Source organism: Poeciliopsis prolifica, unplaced genomic scaffold (assembly GCF_027474105.1).
Source record: "Poeciliopsis prolifica strain line A6 unplaced genomic scaffold, Auburn_PproV2 SCAFFOLD017, whole genome shotgun sequence".
NCBI classification, from domain to species: Eukaryota; Metazoa; Chordata; class Actinopteri; order Cyprinodontiformes; family Poeciliidae; genus Poeciliopsis; species Poeciliopsis prolifica.
In genome coordinates this window covers 10,037,920-10,056,154 of record NW_026562392.1, presented here as the reverse complement: position 1 = coordinate 10,056,154, position 18,235 = coordinate 10,037,920, and the positions used below count along the sequence as shown (strand labels likewise).

At 39.4% G+C, this 18,235-nt stretch overlaps 1 protein-coding gene across 3 annotated transcripts in view; it reads left to right on the top strand.

Annotated features, from left to right (window-relative positions):
- Positions 1-18,039, top strand: part of lars2 (leucyl-tRNA synthetase 2, mitochondrial) — a 38,382-nt gene extending 20,343 nt beyond the window's left edge. For 2 of the 3 annotated variants that reach the window (XM_055042380.1, XM_055042379.1), the window contains exons 13-21: positions 3,001-3,099; positions 6,458-6,595; positions 6,677-6,780; positions 7,523-7,702; positions 7,910-8,079; positions 9,485-9,562; positions 9,661-9,772; positions 11,350-11,477; positions 14,542-18,039. In XM_055042380.1, coding sequence (XP_054898355.1) covers positions 3,001-3,099; positions 6,458-6,595; positions 6,677-6,780; positions 7,523-7,702; positions 7,910-8,079; positions 9,485-9,562; positions 9,661-9,772; positions 11,350-11,477; positions 14,542-14,721 — 1,189 coding nt within the window. In that variant the 3' untranslated portion in view covers positions 14,722-18,039. Of the gene's footprint in view, positions 1-3,000; positions 3,100-6,457; positions 6,596-6,676; positions 6,781-7,522; positions 7,703-7,909; positions 8,080-9,185; positions 9,563-9,660; positions 9,773-11,349; positions 11,478-14,541 lie in introns of those variants that run through there. The other variant, XM_055042381.1, reaches the window with a different exon arrangement.
- The last annotated feature ends 196 nt before the right edge of the window (positions 18,040-18,235 follow it).

Here is an 18,235-nt window from a genome sequence, read left to right as displayed (position 1 = left end):
AGGGTTAGGGTTATTATGTTATGTCTTATTCCAGTGATTACTTAAAATTACTTCTTAAAAATAAGTGTACTTTCCTTTTTGAACGGAGTAAATCCACGATCCACTTCAAAGTACCATAATCACATTTGAATATGTCACAGATTTACTGGATTGTCTTGTTCTGCTGATGGGTCATTTTACTGTACAAGTCATTGAAGTGTCTGGTTCCATCACATAAAACATGAGTGAAAACATGAGTGTATGTGTTTGCAAGGCTTTGCAGAACAAGAGGCTCCATGAATCAATAAAATAATACACTTCAGATTCAGTTATTTGCAGGTCAATTATTTTGTCTACTTACAAATATCTTTAATATCTTGTATGGATAAATTTAATCCGATGGCTTTTCATGTCCTGATGTCTTTATTCAGCATTAAATCACCCCCCTAAAAAGGTTTTAAATAAATTATCATGTCGCTTTATCCCAAATTATTGCAGGCATTAGCACACAGAAGCCCCATTTAGATACTTGATATTGTTTATGGGAGTCTGTCTTCTTTATTTATTTTAAAATTTTTTTTACACAACACGAGCGATCGGGGAAATTATGTGGAGTTCTGTGAGTCAGAATTGAATTATGTGTGAACCCTCTCCGGTGACTGTCTCTGCTCTGCATTTCCTGTGTCTCCTCAGGAGACCGGCTCCGACAAAACGAGCCTGCTGTCAGGCGGCTTTACAAGAACACGGGGCGCTGACACAGAGTCTGCAAATTGTGTGATTAATGCTTTTTGTTCAGACTGGCTTATGCAATGAGTGGCATGTGTGGCAGGGGCCGCACGAGATGATGTCGGAGGTTACATAAGACAGCTGTGCCTCGAAAGCGGCACACAAAGGGAGAACATGCACACGCATGAACCGTCCTGCACATAGACATCATTTCACACACACATACGCTCGATCTCCACTCAGCGACTCGGTGGATGCGTTTGGAAATGCACAACGACGACTCCTCTGGCGCCTCCGGAGTCCCTCACTAACATGGGAATTCCTCTCTGAATACGACTAATCACCGTCAGGGCTCCATGTTGATTAAAACAAAGGCCTACTCAGTCGCAGATGGCACAAGTCATCAGATTGTGTTTACTCTAAAGTTGTTAGAATTGCTCCCCATCAGCAATGATTGATGGTAATAATCGGCGAAGACGCCGTTATCTCCCCTCCACCCATCTCTCCATCAGTTGTTAAGTGTCTGTCGAAATTTGTTCCCTTCACTCATGGACCGTGTCCAATTAAAGTTTGAGTGGGGCACAGACGAGCGGGGCTGGTGAAAGAAGCGGTTTTATCTGTCCTTGAGGAAGTCATTTCCTGCGCGCTCATCTCGTCTCCGACCCTCCACAGATCTGTAAATTAGCCTGCCAACTGAACTCTGCTTCAGCTTTCGCCTGATTAGGAGAGCGTGCCTGCATGTGTGTGTGTGTGGTGTCTGTGTTTGTGAGAGCTTCATGGATCCACAGGTAAACAGAGAGACCACCTGGTCTGCAGAGCACCAACACATTGGGGTAGACAGGCTCACAGACACACAACAGATGGAGCTCTGTTTTCTCTGGGAAGAGGAGTTTTATAGAGTGGGCAGCTGCTTCCTTTCCCGCATCTGTTCGAGAGCCTTTTGGCTTTTTCTGGCTTGTACTCTAAAGGCACTCTTTAAATACTTATGGACACACAGATTTGGTTTGCTAGTTGGGATCCTCTCAGTGCTTAGAGGACTGTTATCAGCAGACAGAATGCTTTTCTGTTTGGTATTAAAAGTGTTTCACACTTTGTCTCGAACCAACAACATCAAACTTTAATTTATTTTAATAAAACTGTATGTGATAGACTTACAAAAGATATTAATAGAAACATGGTTTCTATTTGCGTATCTTTCTCCCAGCTTTCAAATCATTTTTTGTACACTTTACAATTACTTTTTACTTGTATTGGTTTATTAAATAAAATCAATAAATCATTAAGTGATGTTTTATGGTTTTAATGAAGTTAAAGGGTATTACTTTTTAAGAATATTTTATCTGTAATGTAGTAATCAATTGGTCTTTGAAATAAGAAATATCTTTAGTAATTTTTTTAAATTTAAGGGACTTTGCTTTTTTTTCTTTTTTTTTTTATTGATGACTGATTCTTTGTTAAACTGCTGAGATTTCTTCCCATGAAACAACACCTGGCTTCCAAACATTAACCTTACTACACCTTAGACTTGTTTCCTGGCAACCGTCAGCTCTTACCTCATCATTACATCCTTATTATAGACTGGTATGGTAGGTGGTCGAGGCGTTTGTGTCTCCCAGTGAGTCTGCTGGCAAATATGTGATTTGAAAGTTTTGCTGTGAGACGAGAAATGTTGGACACACAGGGACACAGACGGTGCAGGAAGCTGCACCAGCCGCTCCTCGCTCTGTGGTGGAGCTCTGAGCTGTTTTTCTGTTTATCTTTCTGGGACTGTGATTTGAAATCAGCTGAGACTCATTATAAACTAAAAAGGCAGACACGCACTGTTCCATGAAATGCTTTAGTTCTAGAGCAAAAAAAAAATAAAAAAAAAAGAACGAAAACACCCTTCAGAAGCTCTTCTCTCTGAACGTCTTTGTCAGTGTCCTTCCCTGCACTGTGGAAGGGCTGCTGGCAGATTCACGTTGTACATCCAAAGTGCTGTTTGGCTTGGACAGAAAGGAGCCACGAGGCGGCATTTCCAACTCAAACACCCAATCAGAACTGAGGCCTATCCTGTTAGCGCAGCCTGTTAGTAGGGGCACAGGAACAGAGCTGTGCTGCCAGTCGGGCTTCAGCCGTGCTGTTCTGCAGACGTGACCCTTTCAGCCAGATGGAATCAGTTTTACATCATCAAACACACAAGTTTGTCTGAGCCCCAAAAACACGGCTTATCCGTTCGCTCTGATTTGTCCAACTAATATTAACTGATGCCCTGCTTCTGCCAACTCTGTGTTGTTTTTTTTTCTCCCCTGATAGATGCAAGGGCCCTGCCAGGCGGGAGACTGACACCATGGACACGTTTGTGGATTCGGCCTGGTATTATTTCAGATACACAGACCCTCGCAACAGGGAGAGGTTTGTGCCATTTCCTCACCCCTAACAAAAGAAAGATGCATGAGGTCGCCATGCATCTTTCTGTTTTTGGATAAATAATTTTTATTGTTCAGGGTTCCTCAGCTTGTAATGATTAGAGTTGAAGTATTTTCCAAATTGGGTGCAGAAAAAGAAAATCCCTCCACCATTACAATTATTCGTAGTAGTCCATTTATTCATTGGTAACTCATCAATTTATCACTCATTCATTCATTTGTCCATTCATCCACCCATCTATTAGTGGTTATGTCTGAATTCATAGAACCCAATCATTCTGGAAATGTCTGCATTAAAACCAGTGAACATTAATTTTGATACAGTGAATTCTGGACTAAAAACAGAGCGATAACTTTGAAACTTAAATTGGCGAAAGTACAAAATTCTGACAGGAAACATATTGAAACACTTTTTGCTGAATTTGATCAATTTCATCATGTAAATCAATATGCTTTGGGAACTGTCTTTGTTTTTTTCATTTTTTTTTACTTTAAATGTTCACACCCTGCATTTACTCACAAACTTGAGTAAAAGTTTCGCTTTCTTCCGCCAGAGATTATGGTGCCGCGGCCGTCACCTGCTGGGATGGTGGCGATACCCAGAGCTTAACAAAAGAGATTAATTTCCCATTGCCCTGACCTCACAGTAAAGCTGCTTTGCAACAGAACAGACTGCTTTCTCTGTTGCTTTAGAGAGCTGGGCAGATTTTGCCACAACAGAAAAAGCAATTACACTATTTGTGCATTTCAGTCAGCCCCGCTGAGCCTTTCACACAGAGAGGGAGGAAGATGAAAAGGAATCTTTTCAAAGTTTGTGGAAACAGATTAAATTTTTGGGTTATGTGGCACTCTGTGTGTGGGGCTGAGTATAGCAGTTCAGTTTTCTGCAAGCAAGCTAAATAGTTTCACAGTTTGGGAATTTCTTTTTTCATCTGGAGAGACCCTACCAGCCACAGAGGGAAGGTGAGAGTCAGAGAGGTGTGAAGGAGACAAATGACTGGTGTTAAAAAAAGACACAGTGAGATAGCAGCCTGCCTAAAAGAGCGTCATTACTGCTGATTATCGCTAGAGCCAGGCCAACCGCATGCAGCAGACCTGTCAAGATCCAAGGACACAGATTGACTCGAGTGTTAACATGTTTGCTTCTTTTTCTCTGCGAGAGTGAAGCTAGTTAAACGAACGATGAATCAGGCTGATCCCTGAATGTCTGTGTGTCAGATTCAGCCTGCCCTCTGCAGGACGAGCCTGGGAATGTCTGTGGCTCAAGTGCAAAAGCATTGCAATAAATTTATGGACATATTATTATGTCTAGCTTCGTACCCCTCTATTGAATAATTCAGCAACACTATTCATAGAATAAATGTTTTAGTTAAATCTAAGCATCAAATTCAGTCCCCTTTCATTTTTAATTATCCTCCTGCCTGTTGAACTATTAAAATATTTAAATGATTTAAGTTAAATGGAGATTGTGACCATTTATTTATGCAGAGCTTTCTGATTGTCTCAATCATATTTTTATCCAGATTTAAGTCCAACCTTTGACTGGGCCATTGTCACACCTGGATTCCTTTCTTCTTTTTGCCATCCTGTTATAGATTAGCTGCTCTCCTCAGGGCCGTGGTATTGTTGTATGACCCGAGTTGAGCTTCAGCTATTGGAAAAGTGGCATTACATTTGACTTCTTGAACACTTTGGTATACAGAAGAGTTCATGGTCAGCATATTCACTGACAGGGGCCTGCATCCTGTCAAGTCCACACAGGTCCAAGTCATCAGCTGTTCACAGTTGAGACATTTTCCTGTGTGTTTTTTATAAACAAAGATTTCGAATGAGGTCGAATCAATCTGAGGTGTTTCTGCTGGGGCTTTAGTTATAACTTCGCGCATTGTGCAATCTGATCCTAGTGTTATATCTACCTCTGGAAAGATTTACAGTTGTCATGACTTTCCATGTGTATGTTATTTCTAACTTTTTGCCGATTGATGGGTAGCAACAGTTGTTTGGCAAAATCGTCGCTCTGGTCTGTCCTTTGCTTTTCTGTTCACAAACACCTGAGTGCTGCACTTCAGCAAACTGCCAAGCAATTTTCTTGCTTAGACCTGCTGATTTACATATGATTGGTATGGTAGAGTAGTTGCACAGGACCGCTGATTTCTCTTTTATCTCAATAGAAGATACTTTTAAGACATAATATGTAACGCATTGTTCCTCAGAGTTTGGACTTACAGATGCACACTAATTTGCTGGCACCAATCAAAAAGCAATCCAAATAAAACGTGAAAACCATTTGTGAAATGACTTGAAGCTGAAAAAGTTTAGTCGTCACTCATTCTTTATCCCACATTCAAGTCGAACGAGACTCAACGGACTCACAGAGCGTTGAATTATTCTCAGCTATGATTGTGTGAAGTTTGGAGACTTAATGCTCAAATAAAGGCATCTCTGTTCCAAGAATCAGCATCTCAGCCCCTAAACTAAACTGAAAAAGCTTCAATATCTAACTGATTAGAAGAATCCAGTTTTTTCTCATTAAACCAATAGATATTCTTCCCTAAATGTTGTGGCTTGTGAGCGTCCATTGTGTTTATTTCCTGTGGCTTTTTGTGTCTTTTGATAATAGTGGAGCTCTCTTGGGTCTTCTTCTACGAAGACTGCCGTGTTTTGTAATCGGACGGATGCTGCAATCAGAAAGTGATGTCCCTTGGAGTTCAGCTCAAGTGGATCGGATCCTTGAATTTCTCCCTGCCGATCTGTCTGATCAACCGGGAGTTGCATTTCCTTTTGAGTAAACATCCTGGGAGGTTGGCTACAGTCCCAAGCTGTGTTCACAGGAACATGAAGCTTCTTAGACGTCCTGTGGAGGTTTTGTAGCCTTAACCCTTAACATGTCTCTTAGCTCCTCAGACAGCTTTCCACTTTGCTTTCTCTGAGTTTGATGGACACAACAATCCAAAACAACCCAGCAGCAGGGTTTTTGTTCTTTTTCAAGAGCCCTAATGGCTGGTGAACATTTTGAAGGCTGGTGAACACTGACTCTAAATAGGACGACAACATGACCTTGATACAGTGATTAATGCTGTCTCTATGGTTACCATCTGATCTATTTGTTCTGTTTGAACAAATATTTGTGAAGAGACAAAAAATAATTTATTTTCACAATTTTATTTCTTTTGATGAATCCCTTATTGGAACAAATGAATTATTGTTTTCATTATTAATGTTGGGGAAAGTAACAAAGTTACGTTTTTTTAAGAACTTATGACTGATCATAAGGACATTATTTCAGGATTCTGTATATTAATTAAGCTTTGTTACTAAAAAATAAAAGGACCCTCTGTCTGCAGACCTTTTGAGCGTCAATTCGCCGATCACTGGCTTCCAGTGGACGTGTACATCGGTGGGAAGGAGCACGCCGTTATGCACCTGTATTACGCCCGCTTCCTCTGCCATTTCTGCAAGGATCAAGGCCTTGTGACTCACAGGTGGACTGCATTTGCATATCTTCTCCCGGCATGCATGTATATTTAATTTGCACATCAGCTTATGAACTTTTTGCTCTGCAGGGAGCCGTTTTCAAAACTTTTGGTTCAAGGTCTGATCAAAGGTCAGACATTTAAACTGGCAGGCAGTGGGCAGTATTTGAAGAAAGAGGAAATCGAGTTCACAGGTATGCTGCACCTCGGTCTGCTGAGTGATTGTCAATGTGACGCATTTTTAATAAATGGGTGAAGAGAGCTTCTGTTCACAGAGTTCAGAAAATAAAAGAGTTATTTTACTTTTTTATTTTTTAAGTTTTCTACATGTTTTTGATAGTAAGCCATTTTTGTTCAATTGTACTTTAATTGTACTAAGTTATTCCCAACTTAACCTGATTAGAAAACTAACAAAATGAGTTACTAAGCTCAAAATACGACATAAATAATTTCACTCAAGGATATTCAGTCTACAGTTTAGAAATGTAATAATCATACAATAATTGGCATATATGTTCATGTTTCTTAACCTGATCACATTTAGTCTCTTTGCAAAACCAATTCCACTTTCTTGTGAGATATTAGCAGTATCTTATTGTTACGTTGTTAGTTCTCAAACAAACCTGTATGGCCTTCATAGAACAGCAACTGGAGTTTATTTAGAGGTATCAAAGTTAAGGGGCTTAATACAAATGCACATCGCACATTTCACTATTTTGTTCTTTCTTAGATTTAAAAAATTCAGTGTACTTTAGTTGTCAGACATAAAACATGATAAAATCTGAAATCATTGAAGGGATCTGAATGCTTTTTCAAAGCGTTGTAGTTTTCTTTCGTCCAATATTGCTGAACATGGGATGAGCAAACAGTAGATTTAAATTCATAACATTTTATGTGTTAACATGATGAGATTGACGTCGTTGTCTTATGATCCAGGGAAGGGGCCGGTGGCTCTGAGCGGCGGCGGAGTCGAGGTGACCTTTGAGAAGATGAGCAAGTCAAAACACAACGGGCTGGACCCTCAGGAGGTGGTGGAGAAGTACGGCGTGGACACCGTCCGTCTCTACATCCTTTACGCTGCTCCTCCCGAACAAGACATCCTCTGGAACGTCAAGAGTGAGTCTGGCTGCTACTGCAGAATGACATGGACAAATTAAGTCATCAATAAATTTAAATTTAGAGTCGGGTTATTACATAGTGATTTTGTGAGAGTATTTTTTAAAAGAAAGAATCTTTTTTGACAACATGATTGTCAGAATTTCTAGGTTTTTCTTAACTATGAAGTGTCAGAATATTCTTTCTGTCCTCTTGTCTGTTTTCCAGCTGATGCACTTCCAGGGGTTCTGCGCTGGCAGACTCGACTCTGGCAGCTTGTGACAAAGCTGAGAGGAGCTCGAGAACTCGGCGATGTCCCGAACCCCTCGCTGCTGAAAAAGAAAGAGCTTGGAGAGGTCAAGAAGATCTGGGGGAACAAGAACTATGCAGTTCAAGAGGTGGCTATTTTTTAGTGTTGGCTTGCTGATTTTGTTAAGAATGTCCACTAAAGTTTTCCTGTGTTTTAAAAATGAACTTTTAATCACGTCATTAAAAAGTGAGATTGAAAGAGTTTTTACCAGCAGAGGGCAGGAATGAGCTCTTATTTGAATTCACAGATTTTTTTTTTTTTTTACAGAAAGTTATTTATTCAGATTTTCTGTGACATTTACACTTCAAATTATCTTTTAGAAAATCGTCAATTTCCAGAGCATCTCAACATTTCAGCAATAAATAGAAAATAATTTTAGGAGATTTTGTGAAATGCCAAGTAATGCATCAAAGCATCGTTTTTTGGGTGGGGTTTTTTGCGAACAAATATACAACATTCTAAGATCATGAATGTATTTTTTTAAGTTGTAATTTAGTGTAGGATATTCTAGTCCATATTTTGCTGGTCTGAGGGTTATAATTATTGAAACAGACGTGACTCAAGTTGGTCCAGCAGCTTGAAAGCAGTGAAAGAACCTCATACTACTTTACTAAAATGTATGGCGGTTTCACATAATTGTTTTGTGGAATTGGAAGTAAATGCAGAAAATGCTTCTTTCTGTTTTTGCTATTGTGTAAGTAGCTCATCAAATTGATTTTAATGTCAGACAATAATGACCTCAGTGCTGAAAAGAATTTTTTTTAAATAATTATTTCATCATTGCAAGGAAAACAAACATGATTTAATCATGATTACTCCAGTTTTCAAACAAAATAGTTGATTTTTCATGAGCCAGTCCCATGGTTGATGATTGCCTAGCAAATCCCTGAAATAGAACCTGTCTGACAACATGAAGTAGGCTTGTGAAAACTTTGCGAAAATCTATTCTGGAGGTTCTGGAGGAAGAAGTTTTGCATGACACTTGGCATAGAAAGTGTAAGCATGGACAAGCTGTTGTTTCTCAGTTAGAAAGTATATACATGATCACACCTCAGTAATACATTACTCATTACGTTTCCCAGTCGTGTTGATGAATCTGTCGCAACCTGAAACCCCTAGAGTAAAGAGCAACAGCAGAAGAGGATGGAAATTGATTTTAAATCCACTGTGTCTCCTTTCACACTTTATATATAGCTCCCCCTCGGCTGCCAGGTCGGATCCCCCTCCCTCCTCATGTCGGATTCAGAGCTTTTAAAGGACCTCAGGCTGTTTGCTTAAAGGCCTTAAAGCTGAGGCCGGCCTTTGATGCGTCTCACAGAAAAGCCACACTGATCAAGCTTCTTCTCGGGCGTTTCTAAATCGGGTTCTTCTCCCCAGAATGGGAACACTGAGCCTAAAGTCCTTTCATCCATATTGCATATCTTGTGTCTAATAATAAAATACAAAATGCCAATTTCATTGGTCTAATCAGCTTATTGTGTTCATATTTTCAGGTGACAGCTCACTTCACTAAAGACTTTCTGTTCAACGCAGCCCTCTCTCGTCTAATGGGCCTCACCAACACGTTGAGTGTGAGCATGTCCTTCATTATCTTCAGCAAATCCGTCTCGGTGACTGTTTAAAACATGCTGCGTATCTCACATTTTAACATGTTTTTCTGCGTGATTAGAGTGCGACAGTTCGAGTCCTACAGCACAGTGTGGAGTTTGAGGAAGCTCTGGCTGCCCTTGTTATAATGACGGCACCCATGGCTCCTCACTTGGCCTCTGAGCTTTGGGCAGGTGAGTGACATGGTTTCTGCTAATTATGGCTCAACCGTTTACACACGTGTGGAGGAGTGTGCATCCTTCTGAATTTAAAACATATTTATATAATTAAAATCCCACAGGGGCTCACTTTAACACATTAAAGTGAGCATTGATTCTAAGATAGCATTGATTAGGGAAGCTCATATTAAAATTAGATTATTCTGCATTATTTTAGAGGAAGTAACATTTTATAAACACATCTAGCATAGTAATACCTATTCTTACAGCCAGTTTAACACTATTACAGTGCCATTCACAGTTATTGGCAGATTCAGTGAAAGATGTGTGAAAACCTTAATATAGATTCATATATTATTACAGAAGCTTAATCTCACATTAACAATTTTTGGCCCTCATCCCATTTTTATCTTGTTTTGTGTATTTCTATTATTCTGGAGGAAAAGGCCCGCAGCATCACAGATCTTCCTCTATATTTAACTGCGCTTTTCCATATATTCGTCCTTTTTGTTTGCTGTTCTGTAACGGAGGACTTTGGAAATTTGTTTACCTTCCCTATCATCCTCTTCAGTGCAGCGTTCTGTAGGATCTCGTCCAACTTTGTGGATAGTGGACATTAGAAATGGGTTCAAGTTGAAAACCCAGAGAAACCAGAAGTTAGAAGTAAGCAATTAGAGGTTTTGAGAACCTTGTCTACTTTAAAAAAATATCAAGAATAAATCAAGAATTGAAGAAAAGTGCAGTCGCGGTTAATTGTTGTGGAAGATCAATATTTATGTCATGTGTCCCTTTTTTAATTCATTTTCTTACTGACTGATTGTTTTTCTCACTGAATAGCTGCATTTAAGTTAAAGGTTGGATTGCTCTAACTATGGAGATTACACTGCAGCAATCATTTCACAAATTTTGACACCTCTTTACCAGCTGTGCTAAGAGATGTGTCCATGTCTGTTCAGTACATTTTAACTGAAATCGTTCACTTCTCTTTCTAGCAGTCGGTTCGGTTTGACTTTTTGCGGTGAGCGAACAATAGAGAGGAAGATCTAGTGTTACCTTTTGTGGCTCATGTGGAAACTTGGCCGGTTTGTAGCCTTTATTGTTGCTGACACACGTACGTACATAAGCTTTCAACACAGTGGAAATGCACACTGGTCCAGCTGATGGGCAGAGTCTGGAAAACTTGACCGATGATGGCTGGAAGGAAGGAGTGTTTGTTCAGTTTTGTTTGTGCTCATGCATTTCAGTTCCAAAAACAGTTCATAAACAGGACAGAGCAACACGACCTCTGCTGCACTCAGCTGTGCTGGGCCTTTCACTCTGGGTGGCTTGTGTAATTTTACACACGCACACACACCATTCAGGATGGAGGAAGTACACATCCTTCCTCTGAGTGTGTGCATCATTCTTGCAGAGTGATGCACTGGTTAAACTGGGAGTCAGAACAACGGGTGCAACGTTTAGCTGTTTTTCAGCCTTTTTATGTCATCTTATTGTATTTTCCCCCAAACTGAGACACATTTAACAGCTGCTTACCAGCACCTCAGCATTTCTATATTTAGTCTGAATGCCCTTCTGTGTTCTCTCCTCCCCAGGTCTTTGCACAGTGACAAACCCCCAGAGCCCCTTGCTGCTGCGGGGAGGCGATGTCTTGCAGCAGCCCTGGCCAAACGTGGACCCCGAGTATTTGGAGGTCCCTGAATTTGTGGAGCTGTCTGTACTGGTAGGATTGCATGATGCACTGATGATTTATTAGCAACTGGAACATTTAATAAAAGTGACAAACTTTGAGTGATACGTAGAAAAATTCCTGAAAGGATTTTAATTGTGCCTGCCACTTGTTACATACTGCGGTTTAAAGCCATAATGTTTTCCTCATGCCTGGTTTAGACTAATGCATGTCAGCTTCAGTCGAGACACTCTTCGAGAAATCTGAACCGTACCGGTTTAATGATCACAACATGAAAAATCCAGTTTGATGAGTCTTCATTCATTTTATTTTGAAAGTTAAGCATTACTGGTTTGTGTCAGTTACTTCATAATTTACCTTCTTTTAAGAATAATTATGTTCTAATAATGTGGAACAAACTGTTGCAGTAACTTATAAAACATTGAGATTTTCATTTGTGTATAACATTTATTTTTTTATTCTTAAAATGCTAATTCGGTCTCATTTTCCTGATACTAATAAATGTCAGGAAAATAACTGAGGCTTTTCACTTTGAAAGCCAAATATTGTGCATTTGTTATTACCTACTTAGTACATCTGCGAATGTGCCGCTATGTTTCAGTAACCTAATCCCTGAAATAATGGTGCTTTTATTTTGAAAGGTATCAGTGAACTACTTCTTAAAATTCTACCTTATAAACAAATCTCATAAGACTGAGTCTCTAGTTTTGAAATACATTTGTTATTTTGGACCTCCAAATGAACTTCACAGTCCATTAGCTTGGGTTTGTTAGCAGCGTCGATGCTGTTCTTTTGATAATCCAACTGGCAAATTGGATACTTATCATCTGTTTGATATATTTTGGCAACATGAACACGAAATTGCTCCAATTAATTGCCATTACAGGAACCAATTAAATAAATAAAGAGGTCAAGCAAACTCTTTAAGTTTATTTTTGAGTAATTTCTATTCTAAATGTAGTTTTTTCTTGAACACCAAAAACCTTAGTCATTTTCCACTCAAACTCTCCAACATTTCAGCTCATGATTACATTCAAACTCTGTAATTTTCAGCAGAGACTATAATTAGCCTCAGTGTGCACATGACTGCATTAATGCAAATACCTGTGTGTGTCAGTGTATGTGCCAGCAGGGCAAGCGGTGCAGTTTAAACTAAACAGACGTGACGGCCGTAATTAGGTTTGCAACAGAATTGCGGTGTTACTCCTCACTGGTATTTCCTCTTTGTAGTTCTTTTTTGGGTTTGACTCAAAAAACAGTGAAAGTTTTTGCTTCAGAAATGTGTGTGGGTGTGTGTCTTAGTTACTACTCATGTTGTGGAGACCTAAATCTGTCACATCACAAGGGTGTGTCTTCCTTATGAGCCTTAAAAAGGATGTCCACAACATGGTGTAAATTTTTCAGTTCAAAGGCTTGAAGCATGTTTTCTGGTTGTATTCAATGAGGGTTGAAGTTTAGACTCCCTTAGGAATAAGCACATTAGCAGGTAATGCAATGGAATTCAGCATGAACAGACAAATTTGTCTGGAAAAATAAAAATAAACTATTGTTCTGGCTTGTGATATGTGTGTGTCATATGTGCATATTTGGAGCCTTTATTATCAGTCAGAACTCTGTAGGAGTAATTTGGCCAGTACACTGCCATGAAAAAAAGAAAAGAAAATGAGCCCTTTTGACTTTTTGAAGGTCTGCAAAAGTTATTTTCATTCTGGCTGCCTTTTCACTTATTTTTTTCATCCTGTTCTTGCGCCTACCTATGGCAGCATGTTGTCAGTGTGAAAACAAAAGAAATTGTTTTAGGTTCTAAATGTAACTATTTGTAGCCGATGAATTATATCTAAAAATAATGTATTTTGGAATCGGAAGAGAAAAGTTGCAAAGATCTTATGCAGGAGTTTGGAGATGTATCAATATTTAGTTGTATTTTATTTCAAGCTTCTAGCTAAAAGCTCTTCAGCCATGACATTTTTTTTTCAAGATTGAATTTTTTTATGGGTCTGAGTTGAGTGGATAAAGAAATAAACAAATTAAAAAAAAAAAATTCCTCCGAAAAAGATTTGGTTCTGCAGAGAAAGTGAGACTATCAGCCAGTGTTTGAAGAAAATTTTGAAAAGATTTTGTAGAAAGCATAGAAAACATTTGCAGAAATTTGCTTTACAAGAAAGTCCTGTTGCAGAGTTCTTTAGCTTGCATTTTTGTATGTCACTAAATATAATGTCATTTGTGATGGTGTGTATGCTCATACATTGCCTGATTCTGTAGCCTTTTTTGACCAAAGGGTGTGAGACTCTGAAACCACAGGTTGAAGACTCTTAGTCTGAACAATGTGTACTGATTTTTCTATCTTCTTGTCTTTTTAACTTAAGCTTTTAGCTACCAATAACTATCACTAGTAGCAGAGGAAAATAATATTCTGCTGTTTTAGTATAAAATCAATTTAGACACACATGATATTTGATTATGGTTTATCAGATAGGTAGCTTGTGCTCTGCATTGATTTTAATCCCAAAACTGAGATTTTACTTATTTCCCAGAGTTGGTCTGACAGAGGTGAAGATCTCCCAATGTTCCCCCTTTTCCAAACTTGGAGTAAGCGCACACGTTTGAACTCCCAGTCATCGAGGATAATGAGGCTGGTTTTCCCTTGGACTCAACTGTCTGTTGTGGGATTCCTCACGCCCTCTTTCTTCTAATCATGCACTTGGGCTTGTCCCAAATACGTGGGATAAACCCAAGGGAGAATAGAGGACGTGGCTGAGCTGAGGGGCCTCAGAAACATACATGCATCCACACACTATTAATTTGCGAGCACTTCCAGAGACGTGATCACATTCAGCATGTGCACGCATGCACTTGCTTCTGAGCACACATGACTGAGTGGCCTTCCCATACCTACCACTAACTATGTGTTTGAAAGAGTGCACTGCATATGCAGACGTAGAGATGGAGTGTGTTATTTTAGAGGGTGGTTTTTTTTTTTCCAAGAAAGAGTTTAGGTACAAATCCATCAGGACGAATGTTTGCCAGATGATGAAAACCTTTCAGAGGAAGAACTGGAACATTCTCTCGTCTCTTACCTTCTGTTTCCTGCCACCAGATAAACAACAAGCCCTGTGGCAAGATGACGATCCCTCTGCAGGTGTCCAAAGATCCCAGCCGGGTCCAGCAGCTGGTGATGGAGAGCCCCATTGGACAGAAGCATCTGAGTGAGCGTGACATCAAGAAAGCCATCCTCTCTCCCAGGACTCCCCTCATCAACTTCCTGGTTAATGAATGATGTATGGGTGTTTACCAGATTGTGTGCAGCACCTGGCGGGCAGTGCCGTCCTGCTGCACGCACAGACAGACAGACAAATAAGGTAGATATTTTGATATCATATGAGAGAAGGTATGTTGGTCTGTTAAAATCTCAATGTAAATATCCTCTAAGAACATTTTATTTATATTTTGCAGTTTTTAATAAAACATTCAACAAGAGGAGTGTGGGTAATGTTTGCAAACCTGACCAGGGTAGGTTCAGAAGCCTTCAGTTTTACTCAACCTGTTGATAAATTATGAAGCCAAGTGTCAAGCTCGGATGACCTTCACACACTCATCGAATGTATGACGTCTTCTGTGCCACCATTTCACATTTCTCTGTTTGGACTGCTTCTCGGCCAAGTTCAGATATCCCTTATCAGTGCTGAAAAGCTATTCTGAGCAACACAGAGTGCACATCTAGAGACTGACATTTTTGCACACCCTCCTTTTCCGTCTGACTGTCTTTGCAAAATAGCTTAAAGACAGTCAGACAGATTGGAAGGTGCCTGTGAACAGTTATTTTCAAGATTTCCGAGAGAAAGCTTGAAAATTTTGCAGCCTCTACAGGTTTTTCTTTCATGATTGTTCTAGATTTAACTCCATCCATCAACTTTGAGCAACCTCCCTGCTCTTTCCATTAAAAAACAATAATGATCACAATAGTTTGATACTGCTCTCAGCACCATGTTTCATTTTGGGAATGTCTTTCTTCTTGCTACTCTCCTGTAATGGCCAGGTTTGTGGAGCGCACAACCTACAGCTGTTGTTAGCTGTGAACCTTCACCAAATTCGATGGGTTTATGCTGAGACTAAATTAAAACAAGTGGCTTCTGCTAATTACCTGTGATAAATTTTATTTAGGGGAGTCAGAAGGACAGACACAGATGGGAATACACTTTTCTGATAATTCGTTTGGAAATAAAAATGTCAGATATGAAAAGATTGTTCATCTAATTATTCTCATTAGACATTGTTGCTCTGCACAATTTTGAGTTCATTTCTGGAAAAAAAAAGTTCAATGTGGCTGAATATTCTTGTACGTAAGCTGCTGTTTGGGTTTTAAGAAGCCCTGTCGGGTTCAGCCTGCCGTCAAAAGGTGAGTGGGATTTAACTAATGTGGTTGGTGTGGGGTGGGGTGGGGTGGATCTGTTTTTACTCTGCCATCACCTCTTGATTATCCATAGCTGCTCAGTGCCCCATCACCAGCGGCGCCTGTTCATTAGCTCTGTGTCTGTGTGGCAGTGGGCCACCATGACTTGGCCATTAGTGTTGCACTCAACGAGCAAACAAGCCGGAGGCGATGAAATCTATCTGCGTGCCCACCCACTGGCCTATCTTTAAAGCCCGTGTGAGTAAGCAGTCATCTGATATATGCAAGCGTCTGTCTTTCACAACCTTGCAGTACCCACAAGATTTTTTTTTGTAGGTGTGTGTTGAAAATTTGCATCCCACACAAGAATTTTCTAATATCAGCACTTTAACAACGGCATCATCTCAAAATACGCCTCTGTGCCATTTTGCAAACTGCATTTGCCCAAGACAAACTGCAGAGAGAGAGTAAAGCAGAACATTCCTTTAGACTCTTTTCATATTTCTGTGATTTATGACCCGCCATCAGGTGACAGGAAGCGCTTTCAGGACGGACAGAATAACAGGAAGAAAGGCCAGGAATAAGAGAACCAGAGCCAAACCTGTTTTAGCTATTCTCCCTGTTAAATATGCACACCTAAGCTCAGCCAAACGCTGTCACAGCACAAAATGGAAAGTCCAAGGATAGAGGCTCTTTATCTTCTGTCACTTCAGATTTTTGTTTTCTTTCAACTTCCCCAAATGATTGTATGGAATAAAAATAGTGCACACACAATCTTCTTTTTTAAACTAACATCTAATTTATTTTTGAGTCATTGTTGCAACTCATATACTAATGCAGCACTTTATCAGTCGAATTAGTTTATGCGACTTTATTTTGGATTAGTTTAGAGCTGCCAGAAAATCCAAAACTACAAATTAAGATTGAACATATTTCTTATTTGAAGAAATAAGGCCTAAGCTGCAGTGATGCATTTCCTCTGACAGTTAATTTTGTCACCGTCGGCCTCCGCCATACCATCAAACATTTTTTGTCAGCTCTGCAGTTTCCATGACAACTTTGAACAGGGAAGTGCTGCCAGTGACTCACTTTGTCTTCAAACCCCAGCCGTAGCCTTGTGCACCATGAGTTATCTTTAGTGCGTTAAAGTAAATCGCTTCTTTTCCTCTTGAGAAACTCTAAAAGACAAAGAGAAAAAAAAAGGGTGGGGCGTGCAGCAGTGCAGTCCCAGTCACCCTTCACTGCGCCAGTTTAGTTTCTGGACTGGGTTATGCATTCCCACAGGAGGGCACAGTAATGCTGGAGCTCATTATGTGAGAGGCTGACCACAAGGAGGTTTGATCCTCTGAGGATGTTCCTGACGTCATTTGACTGTCTAAGCAAATTGCAGCAATTCCCTTAGCTGTGTTTAGGATAAAGTTAAGTAAATACAAACTGAGTAGATGCAAAATTGTCAAATTCTAAAGCAACAATATCCCACGTGTTGTCCAGAAATGTCCATATGTCATATGTCCTGTTTTGCACTGGAATCTAAATTTGTACAGGACATGTAGTTTTTTTTGTGTTTTTTTTTATATTTATTTATTTTTGACAGCATTCTCAAGTCTTCAGTACCAAAACTGTGTGACTGTATCTTGGAATATGGTGGCTTTTAAAAGTGTACACACCCCTGTTAAATTACAATATCTTCAGGATGCAAAGAATGAAACCACAACAATGTTTTGACACAGATACAACTGTACAATTAAACTAACAAATCAGTTTCAAAACAAATAAATCATCTCCCGTCAGTGTGCATGATTTTTATATTATGCTGTGGATGTTTTTTTTTTCCTGATACTGATACTTCAAACTATTTAAACTGTTTTATTCTTTTGTAATCCATCTGCAAATCATGACTATTGACAACTGGATGAATATTGCTTCTTTCTAATGTTTCTGCTGCAAAATTCTCCTGAGCAGGACAATTAGGATGCACTATCTGTCTGAATTACCTTCTCTCTTTTTTTGGGGGAGATAAATATACATGTAAGAGTTTATTTGTGTAGTCTGAGAAATCTACAGTTAAATTTCAGAACAAGTGCAACAGTTGTCGTTTTAAGTGGTTTCTTTTCGTTTTCTCGTTTGTGCATATTTATGTTTCACATAAAATATTCAGTTTACAATAAATAGCTAGACGCATCCAGTGTTTGTGAAAGCACAATTTGAACACCTCGTTTCAACATTTTTAATAAAGTTTGATTAAAATCGTTAATATGATAAATACATTGATTGCAATCTATTTTTAATTTTATTGTTTGATTAACTTCTTAAAAGTTTCACTGTCTTTGCATCTTCTTTACATGGATAGTCAAGGCTTGTGGTGTAAACTATTTTAATCTAACCGCTGGCCGAGGCATGG